Source organism: Sus scrofa, chromosome 12 (assembly GCF_054392235.1).
Source record: "Sus scrofa isolate SSC_HxYL_T2T_F1_AM1 chromosome 12, Sscrofa_HxYL_maternal_Yorkshire_Landrace_v2.0, whole genome shotgun sequence".
Taxonomy (NCBI): domain Eukaryota; kingdom Metazoa; phylum Chordata; class Mammalia; order Artiodactyla; family Suidae; genus Sus; species Sus scrofa.
In genome coordinates this window covers 21,167,701-21,193,098 of record NC_139394.1, presented here as the reverse complement: position 1 = coordinate 21,193,098, position 25,398 = coordinate 21,167,701, and the positions used below count along the sequence as shown (strand labels likewise).

General features: G+C 57.1%; 1 protein-coding gene across 1 annotated transcript in view; it reads right to left on the bottom strand.

Annotated features, from left to right (window-relative positions):
• Positions 1-15,353, bottom strand: part of JUP (junction plakoglobin) — a 28,839-nt gene extending 13,486 nt beyond the window's left edge. Inside the window, 4 exon segments of the mRNA NM_214323.1 lie at positions 888-1,126; positions 1,357-1,616; positions 3,486-3,701; positions 15,244-15,353. Coding sequence (NP_999488.1) covers positions 888-1,126; positions 1,357-1,616; positions 3,486-3,693 — 707 coding nt within the window. The 5' untranslated portion in view covers positions 3,694-3,701; positions 15,244-15,353.
• Between the last annotated feature and the right edge of the window lie 10,045 nt (positions 15,354-25,398).

The window sequence follows — 25,398 nt, the reverse complement described above, 5'->3', positions numbered from 1 at the left end:
GGCCCTAGAAAAGGCAAAAAGACAAAAAAAAAAAAGAAAAGGAAAAAGGCCAATCAGCACTTCAAGGCTGGGTAGTTCCCTCTGTGGTACAACAGGATCAGTGGTGTCTCTGGAGCATGGGACACAGGTTCGGTCCCTGGCCCAGCACAGCAGGTTAAGGATCCAGCATTGCCACAGCTGCAGCATAGTTGGCTCAGATCTGATCCCCGTCCCTGGGAATGCCATATGTCCCAGGACAGGCAAAAAAAGAAAAAATAAATAAAAGCAAACCAGGATTTCCCATTGTGGCTCAGCAGGTTACGAACCCAACTAGTATCAGAGGAGGCAGATTCAATCCCTGGCCTCACTCCCTGGATTAAGGATCAGGCATTGCCGTGAGCTGTGGTGTAGGTCACAGACGCAGCTCAGATCCCACATTGCTGTGGCTGTGGCACAGGCCGGCAGCTGCAGCTCCAATTCAACCCCTAGCCTGGGAACTTCCATATGCGGCAGAGGCCGCCCTAAATAGCAAAAAAACCCCACAAACAAACAAACAAACAAAAATGCAAGACTGGGAAAGATAAAAGCGGCAAGGGACTTTGCACATGCTGGTCCCTTTGCCTGGAATGCTCTTCCCTTTCTCTACACCAGCCAAACTCCACTCATGCGTCAACCCCCTGCCCTTAGAGTGAACGCTTCTTGGAGCTCCTCTGACCATTCTTGGACACACCTCCGCCTTAGTCTATCCTGTATCCTGAAAACTAACCTGTGGGTTACAAGCCTGTCTCCCCTGATAGGCTGTGAGCAGCTGAGTACCAGGACTGGGCGTGGTTCTGCACCTGGCACATAGTAGGTGCTTAATAAATGTATGGAAGCCCCAGGTTCCCGCAGTGGGTAGGGGTGAGCACCTGAGCATGCGGACCAGGGCAGGGATGCCGCCGGACTTGAAGATGGCAAGCAGCCCCTCGCGGTGGTGGGAGAGGTTGTGCAGGATGCTGGTGGTGCAGCGGGCCGTGTCCAGGTCGCTGGTGTTCTGCATGGTGCGCACGACGGCCGCCACCAGCTGGGGCGAGCCCATCAGCGCCCGCCGAGACGCCTCCTTCTTCGACAGCTGGTTCACGATCATGGCCGCCTTGGTCACCACCACCTGGGAGGCAGGGGGACAGATGCGGAGGATGTGAGCAGACACCAGGCTGCCTGCTCATGTGAGAAGGGCCAGGAGACCCCTCCACAAAGCTCAGACAGACCCAGGTCAGACTCTTCCTGCTGAAGGAGCTATGGGTCCATGACCTCCCTCCACCCCAGGTAGGGCCCCCTCCTGCTGCTGACCCCTCCCCTCCCGGCCTCGCCTCCACCCTGGCCAGGCCCCTCACTGACCGGGTCCTCGTCGTTGAGCAGTTTGGTGAGCTCGGGCAGGGCCCGGGTGGCCAGCTCAGCGTCGTCCTGGTAGTTGATGAGATGCACGATGGCCGACTTGAGGAGCTGGGATGGCTCGGCCAGCCGCTGCAGGTTGGTGGTCTGCCCCTCCACCTGGGTGGCCAGCAGCAGCGAGCTGTCCTCTCCCGTCACACCGGGACACATGGCCTCCCGCACCCGCTTGGCTCTGGCCGTCGTGGACATCTGGTACTCCAGGTCGCCTGGGGGCCAAGAGGCAGAGACTGAGCTGCAGGAGGCCGGCAGGGGGCGCTGGTGAGCAGGGCAGGCCTTATAGACAGTCCACCACGGTTCCCTGGGCTGCCTCCCAGCACAGCACTCCCACTTCTACGCTAACCAGTCACCACTGCCTCCCTTACATCACCCCTAAAATAGGGCACCACCTGTTCTGTCCATCTCAGGCAACTCTCGTGAGAATTAAATGAGATAATTGTTGTGAACTGCTCTTAAAAGAGGAGTTCCTGTCGTGGCTCAGCAGAAACAAATCTGACTAGCATCCCACAGGACTCGAGTTCGATCCCTGACCTTGCTCAGTGGGTTAAGGATCTGGCGTTGCTGTGAGCTGAGGTGTAGGCCACAGACGTGGCTCGGATCCCACGTTGCTGTTGCTGTGGCTGTGTCATAGGCCGGCAGCTGCAACTCTGATTAGACCCCTAGCCTGGGAACCTCCATATGCCACAGGTGTGGCCCTAAAAAGCCAAAAGACAAAAAAAAAAAAAAAAAAAAGAAAGAAAGAAAGAAAGAATCCGACTGCAGTGGCTCAGGTCTCTGAGGAGGTGTGGGTTTGATCCTGGCCTGGCACAGTAGTTAAAGGCTCTGGCATTGCTGCAGCTGGGCATTGCCGTAGCTGTGGCATAGGTCATAGCTGTGGCTCCAATTCAGTCCCTGCCCTGGAAACTTCATATACTATGTGTGTAGCCATTAAAAAAAACCCAAAAAACAAAAAACCCAAGCTGAGATCTGAACTCAGACAGCCCTGACTCCAGACTCAACCCCGACTCTATGCCCCTCCCTTAACAATTAGGTAAGGGTGGCATGAGACAGCCTGGGTCTCTTTTCAACCCTGAAATCTCATGATTCTAATTACACCCTCATCCTCCCCACAGGAGGCAACTCTCCCATTATATGGACAGGCAAGTAGAGGCCCAAAGGGCCACCCAGCAGAATACAACAGGTCAGAGGGAAAGTCAGGATGGTGGGTTTCAGAAAGCAGGAGGGGAGCTCTCAGCTGAGACTCCAGCCTCCACCCCCTGGTGGGCCTGGGGGGGGGCGGTGTCCCACCAACAGGTACCCCAGTTCCCAGGCAGCCCTGGCCTGGCGAGTGTCCCAGTGGCCCGGGGAGAGGGAGGGAGAGGTTTCATTCTCCATTTAGGCAGGAAGGAGGGGCATCCATGTGGCTTTCCCACCTGGATGTTGTACTTGAGCTACCAACCAAGCCCAAGGGCCTCTGCCTGCTGTCAGGGAGGACAGGACCTCCCCAGGCGCCAAGGCTCAGCTCTGCAGCCGCCCGGGCCGCCACAGCCCACCCTGCCCGCTCCCCAGCCCCCACAGCTGGCTGCACTGCAACGTTCAGGGCCCTGGAGGCATAGTGCACAGCGACAGGACCGGATACCCTCTACCCCAGAGAGGCCGGACACCCTGGGTGGGTGGGCACCCCCCCACCCGTGACAAAATCCCAGAACCAGGCTCTGCCTCCAGTTCACATGTGAGGCTCTCGGAGCAAAAGGACTGTGTCTTCTTCCCCACCGTCCATGGGTTCCCTGGGGGCAGCAGGGCCCCCTCCCTCTCACACTGTAAGTTCATGGCACGCGAGGACCGTGCCTCTTCCCTCAGACTGGTGGGCAGGATCTCTGCCCCCGCTCCATAGAGACCTTCACGGAAGAGGAATCTGCCTCCCTCCCAGATGCGGGCACCTTGAAGGAGCTTCGCCTCCTCCCTCAGACTGGTGAGTCTAAGAACAGGAGCTGTGCCTCCTCCAAAGGCTGCATCCTTTTCCCCTGACCTCCCTCCAGGGCCAGGCTGGTTTTCTGCTGGAGTATGTCCATGAACCCAGAGTCCCCGGGGCTCCTGACCTTGGCTTTGGGGCACCGCCTGGGTGTAGGTGGTGGTCTTTTTGAGCGTGTACTGGCGCCCGCAGGCCTCGTCCTCCTCCATGAGGCCTTTGCTGCTGACCGAGGGCACGCAGGTGTTGGCCCCCGAGTGGATGCCCGAGTCATAGGTGTATGTCTGCTGCCACTCGGTCACCTTGATGGGCTGTTCGATCAGGTTCATCACCTCCATGGTGGCTGCTGGGGACACAAAGGGCAGGTCATTAGCTGGCCTCAGCGGGAGCATCCCATCACCTGGCCAGGTCCCCATCTTCAGCCCTGTCCCCAGCACCCTTTATCCCCACCAGAGCCCTCAGGGCTGTGGAGGAGGGGGTGGGAGGCGGAAGTGCCCAGGGCAGGACTACCCAGGATGGGCTACCTGTGCGTGGGTCCTGGGTTTGTATCTCTGACCTCCTGCCCAGGAGGGAGGCGCAGTAAAGAGCCAGAGGCCCCAACCCAGCCCCCTGAGCTCCCTTACCTCGCCACCCCTGCTCAACATCCCCATGGCAGGAGAGGGCACTCGGGGCCTCCAGTGGCTTCTGGGGTCCTGCAGACCGCCCCATCAAGCCACCAGGGCCTCCAGGGCAAGGCTGCGGAGGTGAGGCAGCTACACCCCAAGCGCTGGGCAAGAAACCAGGTGGGGCAGGGAAGCAGTCAGACAGGTTTCTCCGGGGAGCCCCAAGCTGCAGGTGGGGCAGGATCAGAGGCTCAGGCCCTAAGACTCCCATCTTGCCAGTGTCCCAGCTCCTTTCCTGGAATTCTGAATCCCAGGTCAGCTCTCAGCCACATACTACTGGGCAATTCGCGGCTCCACGGAACCTCAGTCTTCAGCTCTAAGCTCCTCCCTCACAGGCTATTCTAAGGACCAAATGGGCGAAGGATGCCACACTGTGGCTGGCACACAGCAGGTGCTCAGTGTTGGTGGCCATGGCTGGGCATCTGTACGGCCTCTCCCCCCAGGGGGGTTTCTCACCTCCTCAGGGTGGTCACCGCTATTCAGAGACTTGGGGGAGCACTTGAGGCTCACGAATAGCTAGGACCCTGGACTCGGTACCAGCGAGGTGGAGCCCCGCTTGATCCACCCGGCCCACCTGTCTCGGGAGCTGACTTTCAGGGTCCAGCAGCTGAGAAGAGGCCATGGAAGCCGGGCCCCAGGGAGGGCCTCCCTGTGCCGACTTTTCACAAATGCCGTCACCCTCACAATTGGCTTTCAAAGCACATGCCCTGTTACCCACATTTACAGCTGGGGAGACTGAGGCTCCACCCAGGGAGAGGGTACAGCAGAGAAATGGCAGAGCTGGGACCAGGCACAGTGTGAGTGACACCTGACTCTGTGGCTTGGGCACACCCAAGTGTGGCCTTGAGGGCAAGCAGCAGACCCCAGGCTGGTCTGCCTGGGAGGCTGGGCGGCAGCACACCGCATCTCTAACCCACTGTCCTATCATGTTAGGAGATCCAGGGGGGGACGAGGCTGGAACAGCTGCTGAGCCTGGTCCCACCCCAGGAACAAAGATCACCAGGGCCATGCCTTCCAGGACAGCCCCAGGGCCACCTTTCAGAAGGACAATCCTTCAGCTCTCTCTGCCTTTTTTTTTGGTCTTTTTTCTTTTTAGGGCCACACCCACAACCTATGGAGGTTCTCAGGCTAGGGGTCAAATCAGAGCTACGGCTGCCGGCCTACACCAGAGCCACCGCAATTCAGGATCCAAACTGCATCTGCAATCTACACCACAGCTCACAGCAATGCCGGATCCTTAACCCACTGAGGGAGGCCTGGATACTAGTTGGGTTCGTTAACCACTGAGCCACGAGGGGAACTCCAGATCTCCCTGCCTTTTATGGTGACGCTGACCCTCCCCCGCCGGTGAGGAGGCCCAGAACAGGAGGCAGCAGCCAGACCAGCTCCCAAACCAGCTCCCAGGAGTCAAGGGCTCTTCCTCGCCTCCATCACCCCGAGTGACTCAGAGTTTCGGGCTGATACAGAGAAGCAGGCTTGGCGCTGCCAGATGTGCCCAGCTGCTTTGCAGGCACCAGTCAAGTGCGGCTATTTCAGGGGGACCACCCCCCCACACACACCTGGCTCCTGCCCTAAACACACACTGCCCAGCGCCCCTGGCTTAGGGTTAGGGTTAGGGTTAGGACTAGGGAAAGGCCGAGAACACAAGAGAGCTCAGGAGGAGAAAGCCCATCGCACAACAGACCCCATGGAGGAGAAAATTCAGGCAGGAGGCCTTGAAGATGAAACCAGAAGGAAGACGAAACCTCGTCTGTAGAGACGGCTGCATTAACCCTGTAAATGCCACTTGGCTAGGCAGAGGGCCGAGCCAACATGTGATTGCTGAGCCTGGGTCAGGTCCGCTCAGGACAAGCTGGACCTCTCCACCCCAGCAGTAAAAACACCCCGTCTGAGCCAGAAAAAGCCGCTCCCCAGTAGACACTGCTGCCCAGGCCTGGCGCTTCTCAGCCAAGCAAGCCTTGCCCAGAAACTCAGGGACCCTCGCCGGCGCCATGTCCAAAGGGACCACGGAGGTCAAAGCTGGCCGTGGGAGGGGCGTGTCCTCAGCAAGCCCCTGACCACCACCGCCAGCCCGGGCCTGGAGCCAAGAGAAGCTGAGGGCTGGACAGCTGCCCAGGGCGAAACAGAGGCCTCATGCAGCTCAAAGGATCCATGGCGGGGTGGCGGTGGGGGACGGGGAGCTGGAGGACAGTGTCCTTAATTATGAAATGAACCTCATGCTCCCTTGAAGCAACCCTGGCCCCCTCATTGTTCGGCTGTTTGTTTGTTTGTTTTCTTTTTAAGGCCTCACCTTAGGCATATGGAAACTGGCTAGGGGTCACATGGCAGCTGCAGTTGCCGGCCTACACCACAGCCACAGCCACAGCCACAGCCATGCCAGATCCAAGCCGCATCTGCAACCTACACCACAGCTCACAGCAACGCTGGATCCTTAACCCACTGAGCAAGGCCCAGGATGGAACCCTCATCCTCACAGAGACTGTGTCAGGTTCTTAACCTGTGGAGCCACAACGGGAACTCCAGCCTCGTTGGCTTTTATTATTCCCAGTTTCCTAGATGAGGAAACAGGCTCCGCTCTGAGAAACAGCGACGCTCTTCTCAAATTCAGGTCTGCCTCACTTCACTGCCAACCTGCCTCCAGCCACCAAGCAGGACTGCCCCCCCTGGGTCCTACCAGGGGGTCCAGGGAAGGAGGGATCCCCAAGGTCAAGGAGACCCTGCTGCAGGGGACCGGAGGGAGCATAGGTGGAGCAGAGCACCAGCTGCCCAGAAATCCGGAGTCCCAGGTTCCAGTCCCAGCTCCACCACAAACTTGCTGTGTGTTCTTGGCGAACACCCTTCCCTCTCTGTGCTTCATCCACACTAAGGGTGGCTCAGGTGATCTCAGAGGAACTTAGGTATCTAAGATTCTAGGAATGAGGAGTTAGAACCCCCATGAGAGACCAGAGAAGGCAAGAGACCAGAGAGTGGGCAAGGTCAGAAGTAGAAAAAGTTCAGAGACGACATACGCCAGACCCTTCATGAAGAAAGGATGCTGGAGGAGTTCCCATTACGGCTCAGCGGTAGCGAACCCAACCGGTATCCATAAGAAACGGGGGTTCGATCCCTGGCCTCACTCAGTGGGTTAAGGGTCCAGCATTGCTGTGAGCTGTGGTATAGGTCACAGAAGTGACTTGGAACCCGAGTTGCTGTGGCTGTGGCATAGGCTGGCAGCTGCAGCTCCATTTTGACCCCTAGCCTGGGAACCTTCATAGGCCACGGGTGTGGCCCTAAAAAGACAAAAAAAAAGAGGATGCTGGGAAGAGCTACTCCCGACCCAGGGTAGATAGAAGTCAAAGCTCAGGCAGGACTGTCAGGCTGCCCCACCTCTCTCCCCACCCACTCCCCAGGAGAACTAAAGGAATTCTCCCTCAAGAAACAAAAGTGCTGTTTTTGCAGTTCCCAGGGTGGAGGAGGCCGCACCCAGTTTGGGCTCGTCCCTCTCCACCCTGGACCTGTAGTCAGACCCGCCACAGTGTCGCTGGACAGGGCCAGGGTGGAAGGAGGCGAGACAGACGTGGGCCCTGGCCAGGCACCCGGCAGGAGGTGGGCAGGAGGCAGGAGGTGGGCAGGAGACGGGCAAGAGACGGGCGGAGCCAGACACGGGGCGGTGCTCTGAGTTGAATGGGGGCGCTTTGTTTAGCAGCACGCTCTATTGTTGGCAACACAGGAGGAAGAAGACAGCTCAGAGATCACAGGGTGGGGTGGGGGACCTCGCAAGGGACAGGAAGAGAGAAGACAGGGGGGCCCTGGAGAGAGAGTGCAAATGACCCTTCCCCCACCGGTCTACACGGGCTGGGAATCTGCAAGAAAGCAAGGAGGCTGCTTTCAGGTGAACCCTGCCCTTCACTTCTACTTCCTCCTCAGCCTGGGCCACCTGCGGAGGCTGGTGTTAGGCAGCCTAAATCCAAGCCTGTCCTGGCAGAGCCCTGCCCTGACATTAAGAAGAACCCTTGGGAGTTGCCATCATGGTTCAGCGGTAACAAAACCGACTAGTGTCCCGGAGGATGCGGGTTCGATCCCTGGCCTCGCTCAGTGGATTAGGGTTAGGATCCGGCGTTGCCATGAGCTGTGGTGTAGGTCACAGACGCAGCTCAGATCCGGCATGGCTGTGGCTGTGGTGTAGGCCGGCAGCTTCAGAACATCCATATGCCGTGGGTGCAGCCCTAAAAAGAAAAACAAAAAACAAAAAACTCCCGGGAGTTCCCACTGTGGCTCAGTGGGTTGAGAACCCAACTATAATCCATGAGGCTTTGAGTTTGCTCCCTGGTCTCGCTCAGTGGGTTAAGGATCCAGCGTTGCTGCAAGCTGCAGCATGGGTCACAGATGCAGCTTGGATCTGACATTGCTACGAGCTGTGGTGTAGGCCGGCAGCTGCAGCTCTGATTCAACCCGTAAGCCTGGGAACTTCCATATGCCTGGGAACTTCCATATGCCACAGGTGTGGCCCTAAAAAGAAGAAAAATAACTCCTACCAGAGCTACATCAGGCTCCTGCCCCCCTCCCAGCCCCCACCAGCAGTGACACGATGCCGAGTGTCCATAAGACACCTGGAAACCAGGACAGGAATTGGCCGCCCAAGAGGCATGCTGGGACCAGGCTTAGAACCACTGCATTAGAGGACCAGAAGAGCAGGCAGGCCCTCCAGAAGCTCCTTAGGCCAGAGGCCAGCACCCTGTGTGGACTTGGATCACATCATGGGGTCAAACAATGGCAGAGGAAGGGCGCTGTGGGCAAGGCGTGTGGAGAGCGTGGGACTCGGGGGAGGAGTACACCCAGCGCCACCCTTCTCTGGCCGTGTTCAAGTGGGCAAGTCACAAAGGCACGCAGCCCGTGACTTTGCCAAAGGCTCTCATTCCTCGTCTGTCCAGTGGAGACACTCCTTTCTTCAGACCACTGTGTGCTGTGTGGCTCATACACGCTGTGACCAAGTAAGGCCTCCGTTTCTAGGAAAGGCCCCGGCGAGCAGTCTCCCATGAGGGAAGCAGAGATGTGGCAGGGGGACGCCCGCAGAGATGGGCCTGGCAAGGTCGCCGGCAGTCAGCCTCCTCTTTTGGGACCCAGTATCCAGGTTAAGACCCAGGCTTCCTTTCCCTGACCCCCTCAGATGAGAGCTGGGAGGGGAGCTGTGTCCAGGCTCTAGGCCAGAGTCCCTGGGGTGGGGCGGGCATGTGGCAGGGAGGATGAGTTATATCCCAGGTCCTGGGAGGGGAGGCCAGGTGGAGACACAGCACCGCCCCTCTCCTGGGTCACATGCTCTGCAACCGGGGGTGAGCCGGCCAGTCAGGCCTGGACATTCCCCACATAGCAGCCCCAGGGGAGAGGCTGGGCTCTGTAGGGTCACCAGCCCTTCCCCATTCTGTCTCTGGCTCCAGCAGAGACTTGGCCAACGGTCCCAAGCACAGACGGAAACAGACTCTAGAAAATAGAGACAGACAGGACTGCTTCCCTTGAGAGCCCTGCCTCCCTCGTCAGGCTGGGGCTTCCTAACTAGGCCTCTCCCCTCAGACTGATGGTTCCAGGAGAAGTCCCCCTGCAGACTAGAGGTGCCTTGGCAGATACTCTGATCTCCCCCATCTGACTGGTCACTCCAAGGGGGCAGAGACCAAAGTGGGAGCCAGGCACTGCCAGGGCCCCGGGGGGGCAGGAGAAGGCACAGAAGCCCATCCTGAGCTTCCGGCGGAAAGCCCTTACTTCCGGTCTGGAGGACAGCCCGAGCCGTGGCCCAGGACTGGCTGAGGGTGGAGGAGGCTCAGGTCAGGCCAACCCAGCTGCTGTTTATTTTCTTCCTTCTGGGCTCCTTCCCAAGGCAAACAAACCAGGGTGGGAAAACGAAGGGGACTTGGAGGAGAGGAAAATGCCCGGCCAGGTGGCTGGACTCTGGGAACCTCCGGGCTCCCCTAGAGAGGGCTCCAGCCGGAGCTCCATTCCCTGCTGGGGAGCCTGGGTGGGCAAAAATCCCAAACCAGTAGATGACTTCAAACCAGGACTCCTGGAAGCGGAAAAACACTTTACGAGCCTCAGGAAACAACAGCAAAGGACTCACTTGTGTTGGTGACGTGTCTCAGTTCATGAGTGTCCACTGTCCCCCCCAACCACCCCCAGGGGAACTTGGGGAGCCTGATCCCAACTGGTGCCTATTCCTCAGGGTGATATTCCCTGGGGTCTCATTCTGCAGGGATCGCTGCCTGACCCTCTCCTGGAAGCGCGAAGAAGACCCAACGGGTACTTCCCGGTTCAGCATTTGCTGGAGAAAGCTGGGATTTGGACAAAGCTTGGGTTAAAATTTGTGACTGTCTCCAAAGCATGAGCTCATCTAAGATTGAGGCTGAGAAACCAGAGAAGAAAAGAGAAGGGGAAGAAATAGTAGTTGGTAGGTGTCCCCACGGAGGGCGAGTATGGGTGGGTTTTTTCCTTCTTCTCAAACTTTCCTAAACTTTCCAACTGTTTTATAAAATGATCCGATATTACTTTTTCACAACCTCTACCTCAACCCCAAATGAGCAGTGTATTGACTGCCCAGCCCGATCCTAATTCTCCCTGGTTCCTGCCACTCGCCAGAGATGAGAATCAAGAGACAAAAGTCTGCTGTCCCCACAGCGGGGAAGGAAAGCCAACCTGTTAAGCCACACTCCACAGGTCACAGAAAGCTGAGCTTCCTCAACAGAGGCTGAGGTGCCAGGGGGCTGAGCGAAGGGGAAGTGGTCAGAGTTTTCTATTCAGCTGGACAAGGAAGTTGCTGGAAATTGGGGCAGTTTGTGCCCCCACCCCACACCTCCACAAGGTTCAACTATGTCCCAGAAGGGAGGCCTCCTGGTGTCACGTGCAGGGACACAGACCCAGAGGACCTGTCCCAGCCACACTGCTCTTTCCCTTTACAGGGGTCCCTGGGCCAGTGGCTCATGGCTACCTGTCCCTCGCACCACCAAGTCTCTCCTCCCCAAAGACACGCATTTCCCCAGGGACCCCCCCACTGACTTGGCCAAAAGGGTAGTGGAAGTTCCTATCGTGAGAGTTCCTATCGTGGCGCAGCGGAAACGAATCTGACTCGGAACCATGAGGTTGCAGGTTTAATCCCTGGCCTTGCTCAGTGGGTTAAGGAGCCAACGTTGCCATGAGCTGTGGTGTAGGTGGCAGATGCAACTCGGATCCCGCCTTGCCGTGGCTGTGGTGTAGGCCAGCAGCTGTAGCTCCAATTCAACCCCTAGCCTGGGAACCCACATATTCCGTGAGTGAAGCCCTAAAAAAAAAAAAAAAAAAAAAAAAAAAAAAGTGATTCTTGCCTGCCCTCTCTCCCTGGGGCATGCGGGCCCACCCCCAGCTCAGACGGATGAGGGCCCCCCCCCCCCCACCCCGCTTCAGAGCAGAGTCAATGCTCAGGCTCCACCAGCATCTCCCTCCCTCTTATTCGTCGACTCAGGGTCTCATTTCTAACAGAAAGGAAGTTTTTCCTCCTGTCCAGCATCCATTCCTTCCATAAGTGTCCCCATCACTCTTGTGTCCTCGGGGGGTGTTGGAAGACAGCAAGCCCATCGCCCTCTTTATGGCAATCAGCCAGGACAGAGTTCATTCTCTTCTCTGTCACTTCAAGTCCCCGCAGGCTTCCCCTCTCCAGGACCAATAATCCCCAGGGATCCCCTCCTGAGCTCAAGGCATCCGGAAGCCCAGTGCCGATCGGCTCGGTACCCAGGCGGTACCGACACACATAGAGGCCCCATTTCCCAGGTGCCTTCTGCTATCAGGTACCCAGTAAGCAGACCAGGTGCCAGAGCCAGGCAGGTCTGAGGACAGTGGCACCAGCCCTCCCTTGAGGACCAAGGCTCTGCTGACCCCACCCTCCTCCCCAGAAAGGCTCTCAGCTGCAGAAAACCTACTCTCAGCCCCCAGGGCTCCCAGCTCCCTAGCCAGCTCCCCGCCCAAGAGCAGCCTGGCAGTGCTGACTGGGAGTCCAGCAGGACACTGGCCCGGTCCTGAATCTGACTTTCATTTCTCTCCACTCCCCAGGGAACGCCTCCCCTCCCCCTTATCTTGGCACAGCGCCAGCCCCCAGCAAAGCAGACAACTCCCACTTCCTATACAGGGACGAACCCAGAACAGTCTCATGGTTCTGCCCAGCTGAAACCAGGAGGCAGCCGCAGCTTTGACCCCTGCCCTCTTCTCCCAGCCACAACCCCCTCCATGCATCCGCCAGAGCGCTCCCGCCTTGGGGAGGTAGCCCCCTCCACTAGGAACCCCAAACCAAGCCATGTGTGGGGGGAGGGGAGGTTTCAGAGGGCTGGAGCCTGGGAGGTGAGTCACCCCCACCTGACAGCCCTGCCCCCACCTTCACCACCCACACATACCATCCTGGGCCCTTTCAAACTCTCTTCTCCCCAGACTCCCAAAGCAAGAAGGGGTGGCAGAAAAATTCTTCCCAGGGCCAGAGCAGGGTGACATGGCAAGCTCTGGGCTTGGAGCCAAGGGACCCAAATGCCAGCCTTGGCCCTGTTTGGGTCTCGCTGTGCAACCTTGGGCAAGTTACTCAGCTTTCCTGAGTTTCAATTTCCTCACCTGTGGAATGGGGATAATGATATGTGCCTTGAGGGATGGTCCTAGGGATTAAGTGAGAACAGTTCATGAAAGTGGTCCCTGGGTTCTGAAGTTTCCATTTATCAAAGACTTACGGGTAGGTGGTACTATTATTCCCATTTCGCCTGGGAGGTCACTGAGGATCAGAGAGGCGAAGTGACTGGATGGAGGCCACATCAGCAAAGAGTGACAGAGGTGGGAATCAAACCCAGTTCATTCCAATCGTGAACTAGAACAGTCCAAATCATGCTCAGCCCTGCCCCACTGAGACATCTCTCCAAATAACATCCCTTCTGCAGAGGCATCGACTGCCCAACTCATTCTAAGGTGGCTCTTTTCCCCAAGCCCTCTCAGGCTGGGGAGACCCCCCTCACCTGTACCCGCCCCATGGGTACCTCCATCCCATGTGTGGCACTCAAAGCCTCAGCCCTGGCAGCTCAGAGGTGCCAGTGGGAATGGGGTATAACTGGGTTGGGGGGGGTTGGATAGAGGGATGCAGAAGGCTCGTGTCACCCAAGCTGGGGCTTGATCCAGCAAAAAAATGACCATTTGGATCCATCCTCCCTTTTGCCCGCCTCTCCCTTTAGTCCAGTAAGTAACCAGTTTGCACCTCCCAGCAATCATTCCTCAGTATTATCTTTTCATCGCAGCCACAAACCAGATTAGCTAAACTAATCATTTAACCAGTGTAATTACAATGCCTTCCCCTCCTCCACTTTGGCACAGAGAAGGAGGAAAACAGGTTATTTTGCCCAAACTCCTTGCCCTCGTGACACCCACTGGAGCGGTACAGGGATGAGGGGTTCCCTCCTCAAGCTCCCCGACCCAGGGCAGAGCCTGATCCCAGGCCAGGGCACTCTACTGGGGGTGCGTCCTGACCTCTGCCCCCACATAGAGTTGTCGGAAGTCAGCTCTTTCCAAGTGAGTCAGGGCAAGCAACCCTGATTCCCTGACCCAACCTCCCCTCCATCCCCGGAATGAGGGAGAACCTGGCTCTCACACTCTCCCCCTCTGTTCCCCGGGGAGGCCAGGGCAGGGGCTCACAGGAAACTGGGGGTGGGAGCCAAGCGCTGAGGCAGTTCTGCCTGAAACCTTCCCCCCAGAAGCCTTCTTTCAGTCCCACTTTCCCCATGGAACTCTCTCAGGAAAGAAGGTGGGTGGCAAGAGGACTGCAAAGGCTCTGGAAGGAAGGAATGCACCTTGAAAATCCAGCAATCAAATGGAAACCCAGCCCCACTGCTCCACGCTCCCCGGCCTCAATTACCAGCCAGCTACAGAACGTGGGGGATGGGACGGGGGGGGGGGAACCAGAACAATCGCCCCCCGCCCCAGTCATGTTGGGCCGGCCCTGCCCCACCCCCATTCCTGGGGAGGGGGGCAGGGTCGGGAGAGAGCCTCCGGGGCAGGCCTCTGGCGAGGGGGTGTGGTGGTCCCCGGAGGCAGGAAGAGAAGGAAGAAGCTGCTTCCCCTTTGGCCCACCCCCCACCCCGGCCCCCACCTCAGGCCCCAGGGGCCTAGCAAACAGGATGGAGGTGGGGGCAGGGAGGACGGGGTCAGAGCACAGGCACTGGGCCAGGTTCGGCCAGGCCGGCTGGGGGGGGGGAGGCTTTGCTCTGAGAAGGACCCCCGTAAGCCTGGGGGAAGCCCCGGGCCGGGAGGCAGGAGAACCCCCAGAGTGAGATGCCATGAATACTTCCTCCTGGAAAGTTTGTTTGGGGTGATTTTTCCGCCAAGAAGAGGTTACAGAGGAAGGGTAGTCCTGTTCGCTTATCCACACGCTGGAAGCCCAGGCTACTGGCAACTGGGCGGGGGAAATCTCCACTCGTACACGACCCCTCCGCCCAGAACCCCAGTGCGAGCCACGGGTGCCAGACACCGGCTGGGCGCGGAGCGGGGCCCTACACCAGTCCCATTGCCACCCAACCCCGCCTCCGCTGGCGGAGCCGTCGCCTGGCACCCATGGGAGCGGAGCTTTGGGAGGTCTCGCAGGTATGGTCCCGACTGGGCTCCAAGAACTGGAGGGCAGGGCCTCCGGACTCCGTGTGCTCACCTGCTCGGCAGGTGGGGCCCGCGTCGCTGGGAAAATGTGCGCTCAGCCCCCACAGTTGGGCAAGCTGGGCGCAAACAATAGGGCCCCACCCAGGCCTGGGGGAGTAGAGAGGGAGGGAAAGCGAGGATGACGCGTGAGGTGGGGTGAGGGTGGCCCCAAAGAGACCAGCGGCAGCAAGTTTCCCAAACAGTAAATTCCTGACTACAGAGTGAGCCCTGGGACGCAGGCCCAGCAGGCTAAAGTCTCCCCCGCAAGAGTCAGGGCCAGAGTCGGGGACGCGGCGTCAGGCGAGCTCCGGGGACCCCGTGGGAGGCAGGACCCCGGAGGCACCTGCCCTGATCCTCCTCGCCCTTCTCTGACCCTGGCTCTTGGAGCCCCTAAGCGCGCTCCACCAGATTCTCGCGCCCACTAAGTCTCCGCGCCCAGGACCCCAGCGCGCCCCCTGCCGCTGGTGCAGGGTGGCGCTCCCTGGCTCCCGCCCTCACCTGCCCGGACACCGCGGGGATCGGCCTTTCGGCCGTTCGCAGCCCTTCCCTCGCTCCAGCAGTACCTGCTCCGATCGTCCGCACCTGCGTGTGGAGCCTGGCCGGGCTGGGTTGGGGTCGGGCGGGGATGGGAGCCGGCGCGGGCTGCGAACTGAGCTCGGCGCGCTCGGGCGGCGGCTGCTCCGGACTCTGGCCAAGGCAGCAACTCAGTAACCGAACAAAAGGCAAAGGGACCTGACAGCCAAGCCACGCCTCTCGCCCCCTCTTAGCTCCGCCCCTGAGGGAGACACCCACCCGCTGATGCGGACTCACTGGCTGCCTCGCCTGACTGTCCCATCGCGGGGCGGAGCCTTGCGCCCAGTCCCCTTTCACCGCCGCCTCTGTTTATCCGCTGGCCATTGGCCCCAGGGACTGCCACTCGGCCCTGGGGAAGGTCTCCAACTTGAGATTCCATCCTAACTCCACACCTATTGGCAGATTGAAGGTTACTTCCTCCTGATTGGGCAAGGAACTGTCAGTAAGACTAAGGAAAGAACCAATGGAAGAGATGGGGTGTGTCTTGCCCCACCCTCCCTCGGAGCAGGTAAGACTGATTACTGTCCCCTTCCCCCTACCTGTCCAACAGGTGAGTCAGGGGGTGCCATGGGAAAGGACAGACGCCTTCACTGGCTAGCTAGCCAACTCAGCGTCAGGGGATGATGCTTCTTTATGCTTATTCACCCTTGCCACAAAGTGGTAATAACATATTACTAAAACATTTCATAGGCTTTTTTCTGGGTTGGAATTTTTTTCTCCAAAGATGGAGTGCTCATGAAATTTAGAATTAAAAGACCTGGATTGGGGTTCTATTCCTTAGAAGCTATATGATCTTAGGCAAGTCGTCTTTCACTCTGTTTCTCCACATCTGTAAAATGGGTACATTAGCTATATCTCTCATGGGAGTGAAGGAAGTTTTGTAAAATCACTTGAACAACTGCTAAGTCTTAGAATTTTAAATTAATGATATGTGTGTGTATGTTTTAATTCTCATGACAGTTCTGAAAAAAATTGTTAGGGCAAAAAAATGATCCTCCTTTCAAAGATGAGGAAACAGCTTCAGAGAGATCACCAAACTAGAAAGTGACAAATCCTAAACTAGAACCCCTTTCTCTTCTAATTCCAAAGCCCATCAAACCACATTCTTCCAGTGGGATAACAGCATAACCATAAAATGCCAAAGCAGCGAGAGGGGCTGGGAAAAAGCAAAAACAAATTCGCTGGTGAGAGACAAAAGAGCAGTGATTTGTGACAAAGAGAAAGTCTCAGTATTTAAATCAACTATACTTCAATAAAATTAAAAAAAAATTTTAAGTTTAAAACATTTTTTAAATTATATAAAAAAAGAAAGCCTTAATGGGTTTGGCAAAGGTCAGTAGATCTAAAGGAAATCAATACTGCCATTAAAAAATGGGGCAGGGTGTTCCCTTGTGGTGCAGTGGAACAGGGATCCAGTGTTGTCAGTGGGCTGCTTGGGTCTCTGCTGTGATGCAGTTTAATCCCTGGCCCAGGGGACCTTCCATATGCAGTGGGAAAAAGGAAAGGAAGGGAGGGAGGAAGAGAGGGAGAGGGAAAGAAAGGAGGAAGGAAGGGAGGGAGGGGGAAGTGGGGAAAGGAAGGAGAAAAAGAAAGGGGAAGAGCCGGGGTTAGTGATCAAAAAGAACTTCCCAATAGGCAAGCTGAGAAGACAGGGGTCTTTCTGTGGTTGATGGAATGAATGCCTGCTGGGGGCTGTACAGGCTGCCAAGGTTTTTACAGACAGTCACTCATCCTCACTTAAGTATTGAGCACCAGCTGTATGTAAGACCTTGGGTTAGACACCCCCCCTCCCCCGTGACATGGAAAATCAAAATGAACCCAACCCTCAAAGGGCTTCCAGAGGGCCGAGTGTAAACAGGTCATCTTAGTCACTCCGTGTGCGCGCTGGTGTCGGGGCGAGGGGGGCGGGGGTTATTCAGGACAGGGTTCCCCATCAACAAAGCGTTGTATCCGCAAAGCTAGCACACAATGGGCTGACTGGAGGGACCTCAGCGGCATCCTTCCACTCTCCCCACTTCTGAGGCTTGTGCTATCCAAGACGCCTTCCTGGAAGGGGTCAGGGAGACATCGACATCCCCAGCCAGTTACCTCCACTTGCCCAGGCCATTGCCCTGTGCTTTGTTTCCCTTACTCCCCATCTTCCAGCTTATCTCAGCATCTTTTTCCCTACCTCCCCACCCAGCGCCTTGCCACCCTGCCACGCCATGCAGCCTGGGAGGAAAGGGGCTCCCCATCCTAGGCTGCTGCCCGAAGCGGGGTTCCACGTCCTTCCTCTCCCACCTCTCATCTTCCCTTGCCCACTTGACACATCCCACACAAACACAACACACACACACACAGCTCTAAGCCTGGCTTAACCCCTTCCTTTCTTCTGACTTCAGCATACAGGCAGGGTTGGGCTGGTTGACTGCAGATGGGTGCAGAAGCCTGGGTGGAGTGCAGGAGCAGAAATAAGGCGTCACAATAAAGCCTACGTGTGTGTGTGTGTGTGTGTGTGTGTGTGTGTGTGTTTGTGTGTGTGTGTGTGTGTCCCTCCCCAGAATGCTCCTTGCATGTCAGCCTGGAACATGCTACAACAAGCTGGCCTCAAAGCTCAGGGTGGCACTGGGTGGAGACACCACTTCAGCAGCAGGAAAGACTGGCTTAAGACTGGGTCTTGCAGATCAAGGGGTTTTCTGCACACTTATTGAGCACCTATTATTGCCTGCTAGGCACCAAGAATTCATCTTCAGAATACAGAAAAGAATCAGAATTTTTTTTCTTGCTTTTTAGGGCCACACCTGCAGCATATGGAAGTTCCCAGGCTAGGGGTCCAATCGGAGCTACAGCTTCCAGCCCATGCCACAGCCACAGCAACATGGGACCCAATTCGAGCCTCGTCTGCGACCTACACCACAGCTCAGGGCAACGAGGATCCTTAACCCACTGAGCCAGGCCAGGGGTCGAACCTGTGTCCTCATGGATGCTAGTCAGATTTGTTTCCGCTGCTCCATGACGGGAACTCTAGAATCAGAAACTGATGTGTCCTGGAACCAGCTGTCTCTATGGGGGATTTGGTCGGGTGGGAGGGGGCGGGGGAAGGAGGAGGTGTCTATGGCCACAATCTCCTCTGTGGCTGGAACTTGAAGAAAAGGCCACCAGACCATTTTACCCAGTCGCCTGCCTCCAAGCCTTTAGAGACAGGAATTCCTCTGTTTAATAAATCTCCAGAGGAGTTGCCGTCATGGCTCAGTGGTTAATGAATCCGACTAGGAACCATGAGGTTTCGGGTTCGATCCCTGGCCTCGCTCAGTGGGTTAACGATCCGGCGTTGCCGTGAGCTGTGGTGTAGGTCACAGATGCAGCTCGGATCCCGAGTTACTGTGGCTCTGGCATATGCTGGCGGCTACAGCTCCAATTCGACCCCTAGCCTGGGAACATCCATATGCCACGGAAGCAGCCCTAAAAAAGACAAAAAATAAATAAATAAGTAAATCTCCAGAAAAGGAGACTCTCCAGCCTCCTTTATATGAATTCTCTTGTCTCCTTATTCTAACACTGGTAAGTTCCTTCTGGTGGCCAGCCTCAATTCACATCCTTGCAGTTTAAACTCATTTCTCTTGCTCAGATCTCAGTGGAAGCAGAGTCCTTGGGCTGCCAAGAACACATACGGTTGAAGTTCCATGTGGAGCATGGATCAGTGGTGTCTCTGCAGCACCAGGTCTCAAGTTCAATCCCCAGCCCAGCACAGTGGGTTAAAGGATCTGGCGTTGCCACTGCAGGATAGGTCACAACTGTGGCTCAGATTTGATCTCTGGTACAGGAACTCCATGTGCCTTGGGGTGGCCAAAAAAGGAGTTCCCATTGTGCTCAGCAGGTTAAGAACCTGACTAGTATCCATGAGGTTGCAGGTTCGATCTCTGGCCTCATTCAGCGAGTTGGGGATCCAGCATTGCCGTGAGCTGTAGTGTAGTCTGACGATGCGGTTCAGATCCCGTGTTGCTGTGGCTGTGGTGTTGGCCGGCAGCTGTAGCTCCAATTTGACCCCTAGACCAGGAACTTCCAAAGGCTGCAGGTGCAGCCATAAAAAGCAAAAAAAAAAAAAGGAGGAGGAGGAAGGGGAGGAAGGGAGGAAGACGAGGGGAAGAAGAAGAGGAGGAAGGAGGAGAGGGAGAAGAAAAAACAATTTAAGCTTGCAGATTTCTGAGGCCTCAGAGTAAAGTAGGACAGGGCACCAAGTGGCCCCTCCCAAGTCACCCCAGAGACAGGAGTTACTGGCCAAGAGGACCATCTGATGAAGGGAGCTGCTGGGGGATGGGGAGGCACTTCACGGGAGGAAGACGAACGAACGAGGAGGCAGCCAGGCTGCCCTTCTCAGCTCATCTCGCTTCCTCTCATCCTCCACGAGGCCTCTGGGCCATATAAGGAGGTGCGAGAGTTTCTGCTGTCTGTTCACAATCAGGTCTCAGCCCTTTCTTTCTTTTTTTTTTTTTTGTCTTTTGTAGGACCGCACCCATGCACGGCAAAGGGAGGTTCCCAGGCTAGGTGTCTAATCCGAGCTGTAGCCACCGGCCTACACCAGAGCCATAGCAACACAGGATCCAAGCTGCATCTGCGACCCACACCACAGCTCATGGCAACGCCGGATCCTTAACCCACTGAGCAAGGCCAGGGATCGAACCCACAACCTCATGGTTCCTAGTCGGATTCGTTAACCACTGCGCCACGATGAGAACTCCCTTGACTTGTAACTTATTGTTTATTTTATATATTTTTTGCTTTTCAGGGCTGCACCTGCAGCATATGAAAGTTCCCAGGCTAGGGGTCAAATCGGAGCTGCTGCTGCTGGCCTACACCACAGCCACAGCAATGCCAGATCCAAGCTGCATCTGTGACCCATGCTGCAGCCTGCAGCAGTGCCAGATCCCTAACCCCCGGAGCGGGGCCAGGGATTGAATCCCCATCCTCACGGATATTAGTTACCGCTGAGCCACGGTGGGAACTCTGACTTGTAAGTTATTTAGAGCTATGTATGTGGGACACTGGGACACCTTTGGCATTGCTGGTGTGGGGGTGAGGGGACTTGCTCAGGGTGACCCCTTCAGGCCTGGGGGAAAGACACTGGCTACAGAAGAGCTTCCCAAATGCTCAGGGCTGGAGTGGGCCCAAGCGTGGCTGGGAGTGACGAGAGAGGAGGGCGGGACGGTGCAGGGCCCTGGAAGTGAGGGTGGGGGTGCTTCTGCAATTTTTGCTACCCTTTGCCCAGGGGAGGGGCCTCAAGGCCAGAGGCTGCCCACGGCCTGGTCCTGTGGGTGTGTGCCCAGCCAGCCTGGGGAGGGCTCTAAATTACGAAGGTAGCTCCAGCCACACTTCGCTGCAAGGCGTGTGGGCGGGGATGGAATGTCAAAGGGAAAACAGGGAGACAAGAAAACAAGAGATAGGATGGGCCAGAAATAGCGCGGGGCCAGGGTGAGATACCAGGGGTGGGTGGTGGGTGGTGGTGATGGAAGGAGAGGCTGGAAGGAGGGCCAGGACCCCTCCAGAGAAAGTCCATCCCCGAGTCACCCCCCCTTACCTATCCCAACCTCCCCTCCCCAAGGTATGGTTTCAGGACTTTGGGAGTCAGCAGGGTGGGCCCCAGGCATCAGGACTGTATTCTGGAGCTGGGTCTCCCTGGGTCTCTGAGCAACCCCCTCCCCATCCCGAAAGGCAGGGGGAGAGGCCTGGCCACTTGAGTCCCCCGTTTCTGCTCCTGGCCTAGCGACTCCACTCCCAGGCTGACACAGCTGGGGCCCCACCCGCCCTGCCAGCCTGCTCGCCCCTCCCTTCCGGACAAGCCAGGAGAGATGCCTGCCCCGACAGGCGCCCTTCCCACGGAGAGGCCACCCCTCCCCTGCTCACACTTGAACACACACACACACACACACACACACACACACACACACACAGAGCAGGAATTTCTCTCCCACTTGTTGAGAGTCCCTGGGCAGAGGAATTCTAATCAGGCCCCACCTCCTGGAATATATGGGGAAACTGAGGCTGGAGCCAGGAGAGGACTCTCGCCAAGGTCACACAAGCAAACTCCTGGCACTTGGCGGGAGGAGGACAGAAGAGAACCAATTTGGGGAGAAGTCAGCGGGAGGTGCGACTTTTGGCAAACCTCATGATTAGAGAGCCAGGCCTGGGGAGGGGCAAGTGTGGGGTGCTGGCCAGCCCACCTGCGGGATCTAAACCTGTAACCTCCCTCAGTTCCCCCAAACCCACGAAGCTGGCGAGGGCCTTACGCAGACCCACCAATCCATTATGCAAAGAGACCCCCCGCCACCTCCTCCCGCCCTCCAGCCTTCCCGGGCTCCCGGGCTCCTGGCCCCAGACGCCACCTCAGTGGGAACTGGGGCCAAGGTTTGGAGGCCCTTGGCCTTGCGCATTAATCCCAGCTTCCCGAGTCCCGTCCTGTGGCCACCAGGGAATTTGAGAGTTGAGAATCCTTGAATATTTCATCAGCACTTCAGCCTCCAGTTGAAGAAGCAGCCAACTTACAGCTCATGGATAATTTATGACCCCAGCAGAGAACCTGGAAGGGAGAGGGGGAAGGGCGGGGGGGGGGTGGGCAGGGCGGGGAAGCCTGGACCCTGCTGCCGAGGAGGGTATGTGAGAAGCCAGCTCCATCTCCAGGGTGTGTGGGGGGAGAGGAGGAGCTCCAAGGCCAGGGACAGTTCCATTTCTGAGGATACCAAGGTATTACCCCTAAAAAAGTTATGACAATAATCGTGCTAAAGGTTAAAGTTACATGACAAGCATTTTCTGACTTCATTCCTATCCCTGTGTCTAACTGTGTGTATAACCTCATTTGGAGAGAACGAAATCTTTTTTGTGTTTTTTTTTTTCGCTATTTTAGGGCTGCACCCACGGCATTTGGAGGGTCCCAGGCTAGGAGTCGATTTGGAGCTGTAGCCACAGCCATTGTAACATGCAATCCGAGCCGAGACTGCAACCTACATCACAGCAACACTGGATCGCTGACCCATGGAGAGAGGCCAGGGATGGAACCCAAATCCTCATGGATCCTAGTGGGGTTCATTAGCAGCTGAGCCATAAAGGGAATTCTCAAGAACAAAACTTTTGAATGAAACATCCTTCGTGGCTAAGAAGCCTCCCAAGGTCAAAAGTCTCCTGGTCCCCACACCCACCCGGGGCCAGGGAAATGGGCCAGATTCCCCATTTAGATGGGCTGGACCTCACTCCTTCCTCACCTCCTCTTCCAGGAAAACCACCAGGATTTAGCCAAAGAGAAAAGGAAGGAATGCCTAGTGGCCACCACTTACTTTGCTCCAGGAATATAACAGTGCACTCTTCCTGTTAAAGATGAAAAGGTGAGGAGGTCCTATTGTCCAATGCTCAGCAGTAATGAGCCCGACTAGAATCCATAAGGATGTGGGTTCGATCCCTGGCCTCGCTCAGTAGGTTAAGGATCCGGCGTTGCCCTGAGCTGCAGTGTAGATCCCAGATGCCATTCAGGTCCCGAGGAGTGGCTGTGGCTGTGGTGTAGGCTGACAGCTGTGGCTCTGACCTCACCCCCTAGCCTGGGAACTTCCATATGCTGAAAGGCTGAAAAGCTGACCCCAAAATAGAAAAGGTCAAGTTCTCTTGGCCTCTTCTTTACTAAGAGATCTACCGTAGTGAGTACACACGGGGGTAGGGTAAACCAGCAGCCACGGCCTCCTCTTACCTCAGTTTCTCCACCTGAATCATAGGCATGAGAAGTGCTTCTGCCCCAAGGGTTAGGGGTCAGAAAAGATGCTATCCAGGTACCCCGGCGCCAGCTGGGACCCGGGCAGGTGGTGATTATGGGGTGATGTGTCCACACTCTGGGCTGGGGCGGGCAGCCCCAACCCTCCTCATACTCCCATTTAATCCCCATGTCATCTTGGAGTTGGATCACAGGAAGGAGCCAGGCAGGCCTGTGTCAGCCCAGCTTAGCGTGAGCCCCAGTCCTGGGAGCCCAACCTAGTCTCTCTGGGCCTCAGTTTCCTCATCCATGAAACTGCGGCCCTATGCCAGAGCCAACCTCGGAGAGCAGTTGCAAGAGGAGGCCTGGAAGAAGGCCCTTGAGTGGGGAAGCTGCCTGGGGCTTGGGCCCTGAGGCTGCCAGGACCCCCCAGGAAGGTTATGTGGTTGGCCACACTGCCAACTGGATACAGCCTTCTGACCCAGAAAGAAGTCACTCGTTGTCACCCCAGAGAAGGGGAACACTAGGGTGAGATTTCAAGAACTATTTCTCAAACCTAAGGGGGGGATTTCTTCCATTGGAATTTACTGGAATTTGGGGGATGGGATAACACGGGACTCCCTGCCCCCCGCCCATGGCCATCACTTCGCAGGATTCGAGAAGAGGCTGGTCTAAATGACCCTGCAAGTCTGTCCCCAGGGCCTCTAACATCTGGTCCAATCCCAGACAGCTGACAACGGGAGGTGGAACCAGGCTACAGAATCAGGCCTGACAATGAGGCTTGACTTCCCACTTTCCTCCCTGCCTGCCCACCCCTCCCTCCTTCTCTCGCTCCCAGTCCCTTCTGGAACTCTCGGCCTCTCTCAGTGAGCTGCAGCCATGTGAGAGCTTTGTCTCCACATCCGGCTTTTACGTTCCTCTCTGCGGCCCCAGCTGACAGCCGAAAGGGACAAAGCCAGCTCCAAGAACGGGGAGGGAGGAGACCACGGTGCTTTGTGCCTTCTTTCCCTGCTGTGCATCAATTTGGGAGACAAGTTTCAAACCCAGCTCAGCCGTCACCTACCTGGGGGAACCCTGGAAAAGTCGCTTCTCCTCCATCTCACCTGTGGCAGAAGAAAAATGATATCTATGTTGCAAGACTGTTTTGAGGGTTCAGGGCTGTAAAGAAGCTGCCAAGTGCCTGACACATAGTAGGTACTCAACACATTGTAGGTGTCTTTCTGGTCCAGGACACCTCCGTGGCGCACCTGAATCTGGCCCTACTGTGTGCAGTCATCCCCCCCAGAGGTCTTCTGGTCCTCCCTAACCTTCTAGCCATTAGGCTACAGGTGGTGGGGCTGCTGAGGTGCTGGGTGGGGGAGCTGGGGACGGGGGCAGGAGGGAGCCGAGTGAGACAGAGACTTGGAGGAGGCAGGGAGTCTAGGCTGGGTGGGGTTGGGAGAATGAGCTGGAGGGCCCCAAAGGGCCCACGCTGGGACTCGCTGGAACTCGGTCTCACCGGTTTGGGGAGCTGGCCGGGCAATAGGGAGAGACGCTGGCACCAGGCAGAGGTGGGAGGGGCTGGCGGCTACCGGGGATGGAGGAGCTGAGTAAGGCTCACTGGTAGGGGAGGGCCTAGAGCGCCTAGAGAGGGGCGATCTTCTGCTCCCAGGGGACACCCCCCTATCCACACACACACTCACCCTCAGATACACACGTAGACACACACATCAACACACTCCTTAAACTGTACCGCCTCCAGCCTCCCGTTCTCTGATCCTCTCAAGCCTATTTTTCCAGCTCACTTATCTAACATGGCCTGATAACTCATTGAGTACAGCAGTCACTGTTTACTGCCAACGCTGGAATGCCAAGTCCACGAAGGCAGGGTGCTTGGGCTGCTTTGCTCACTGCTGTAGGCCCCAGGACCTACGGCGTGCCTGGCACATAGTAGGTGCTCAGGAGATATGTGCTGAGGGAGTGAAGAACCCTCTGGAATCACAGTCCCTCCGGGACGCATGCGTACACCCGCTCAAGTCGCCCACGACGCTGCCACCTTGTCAGACACGTGCACGCAGACACTCGCTCACACCCGGACCCGCACATGCACGCGATGCGATACACAAGCACAAAGACCTCCTCGCTCCCGCACACAGACGCTTTCAGACTCACACCCAGCCGTCCAGATTCCAAAGCTCCTACTCACGCCGGCAGGCTCCAGCACGTCCCCGCGCCCCACCCTCCGCAGGGCCAGCCCCGAGGGCAGCCCCGCCCAGAAACAGGGGCGGGGCCTCATGGACGCTGACAGCACAGCAGCTCGGGAGGGGCGGGGCCGCCCTGGCACCTGGGAGCTCTCCCGCAACGCTGCCAGGGCAGACCCACCTATGGGAGGGAGGAGTGAGGTCACCGGCGCCCCCAGCCTTGACCCCGCCCGTGCTGCAGACTCAGACTCTGCCCTTCCTCCCCACGTCTTCACC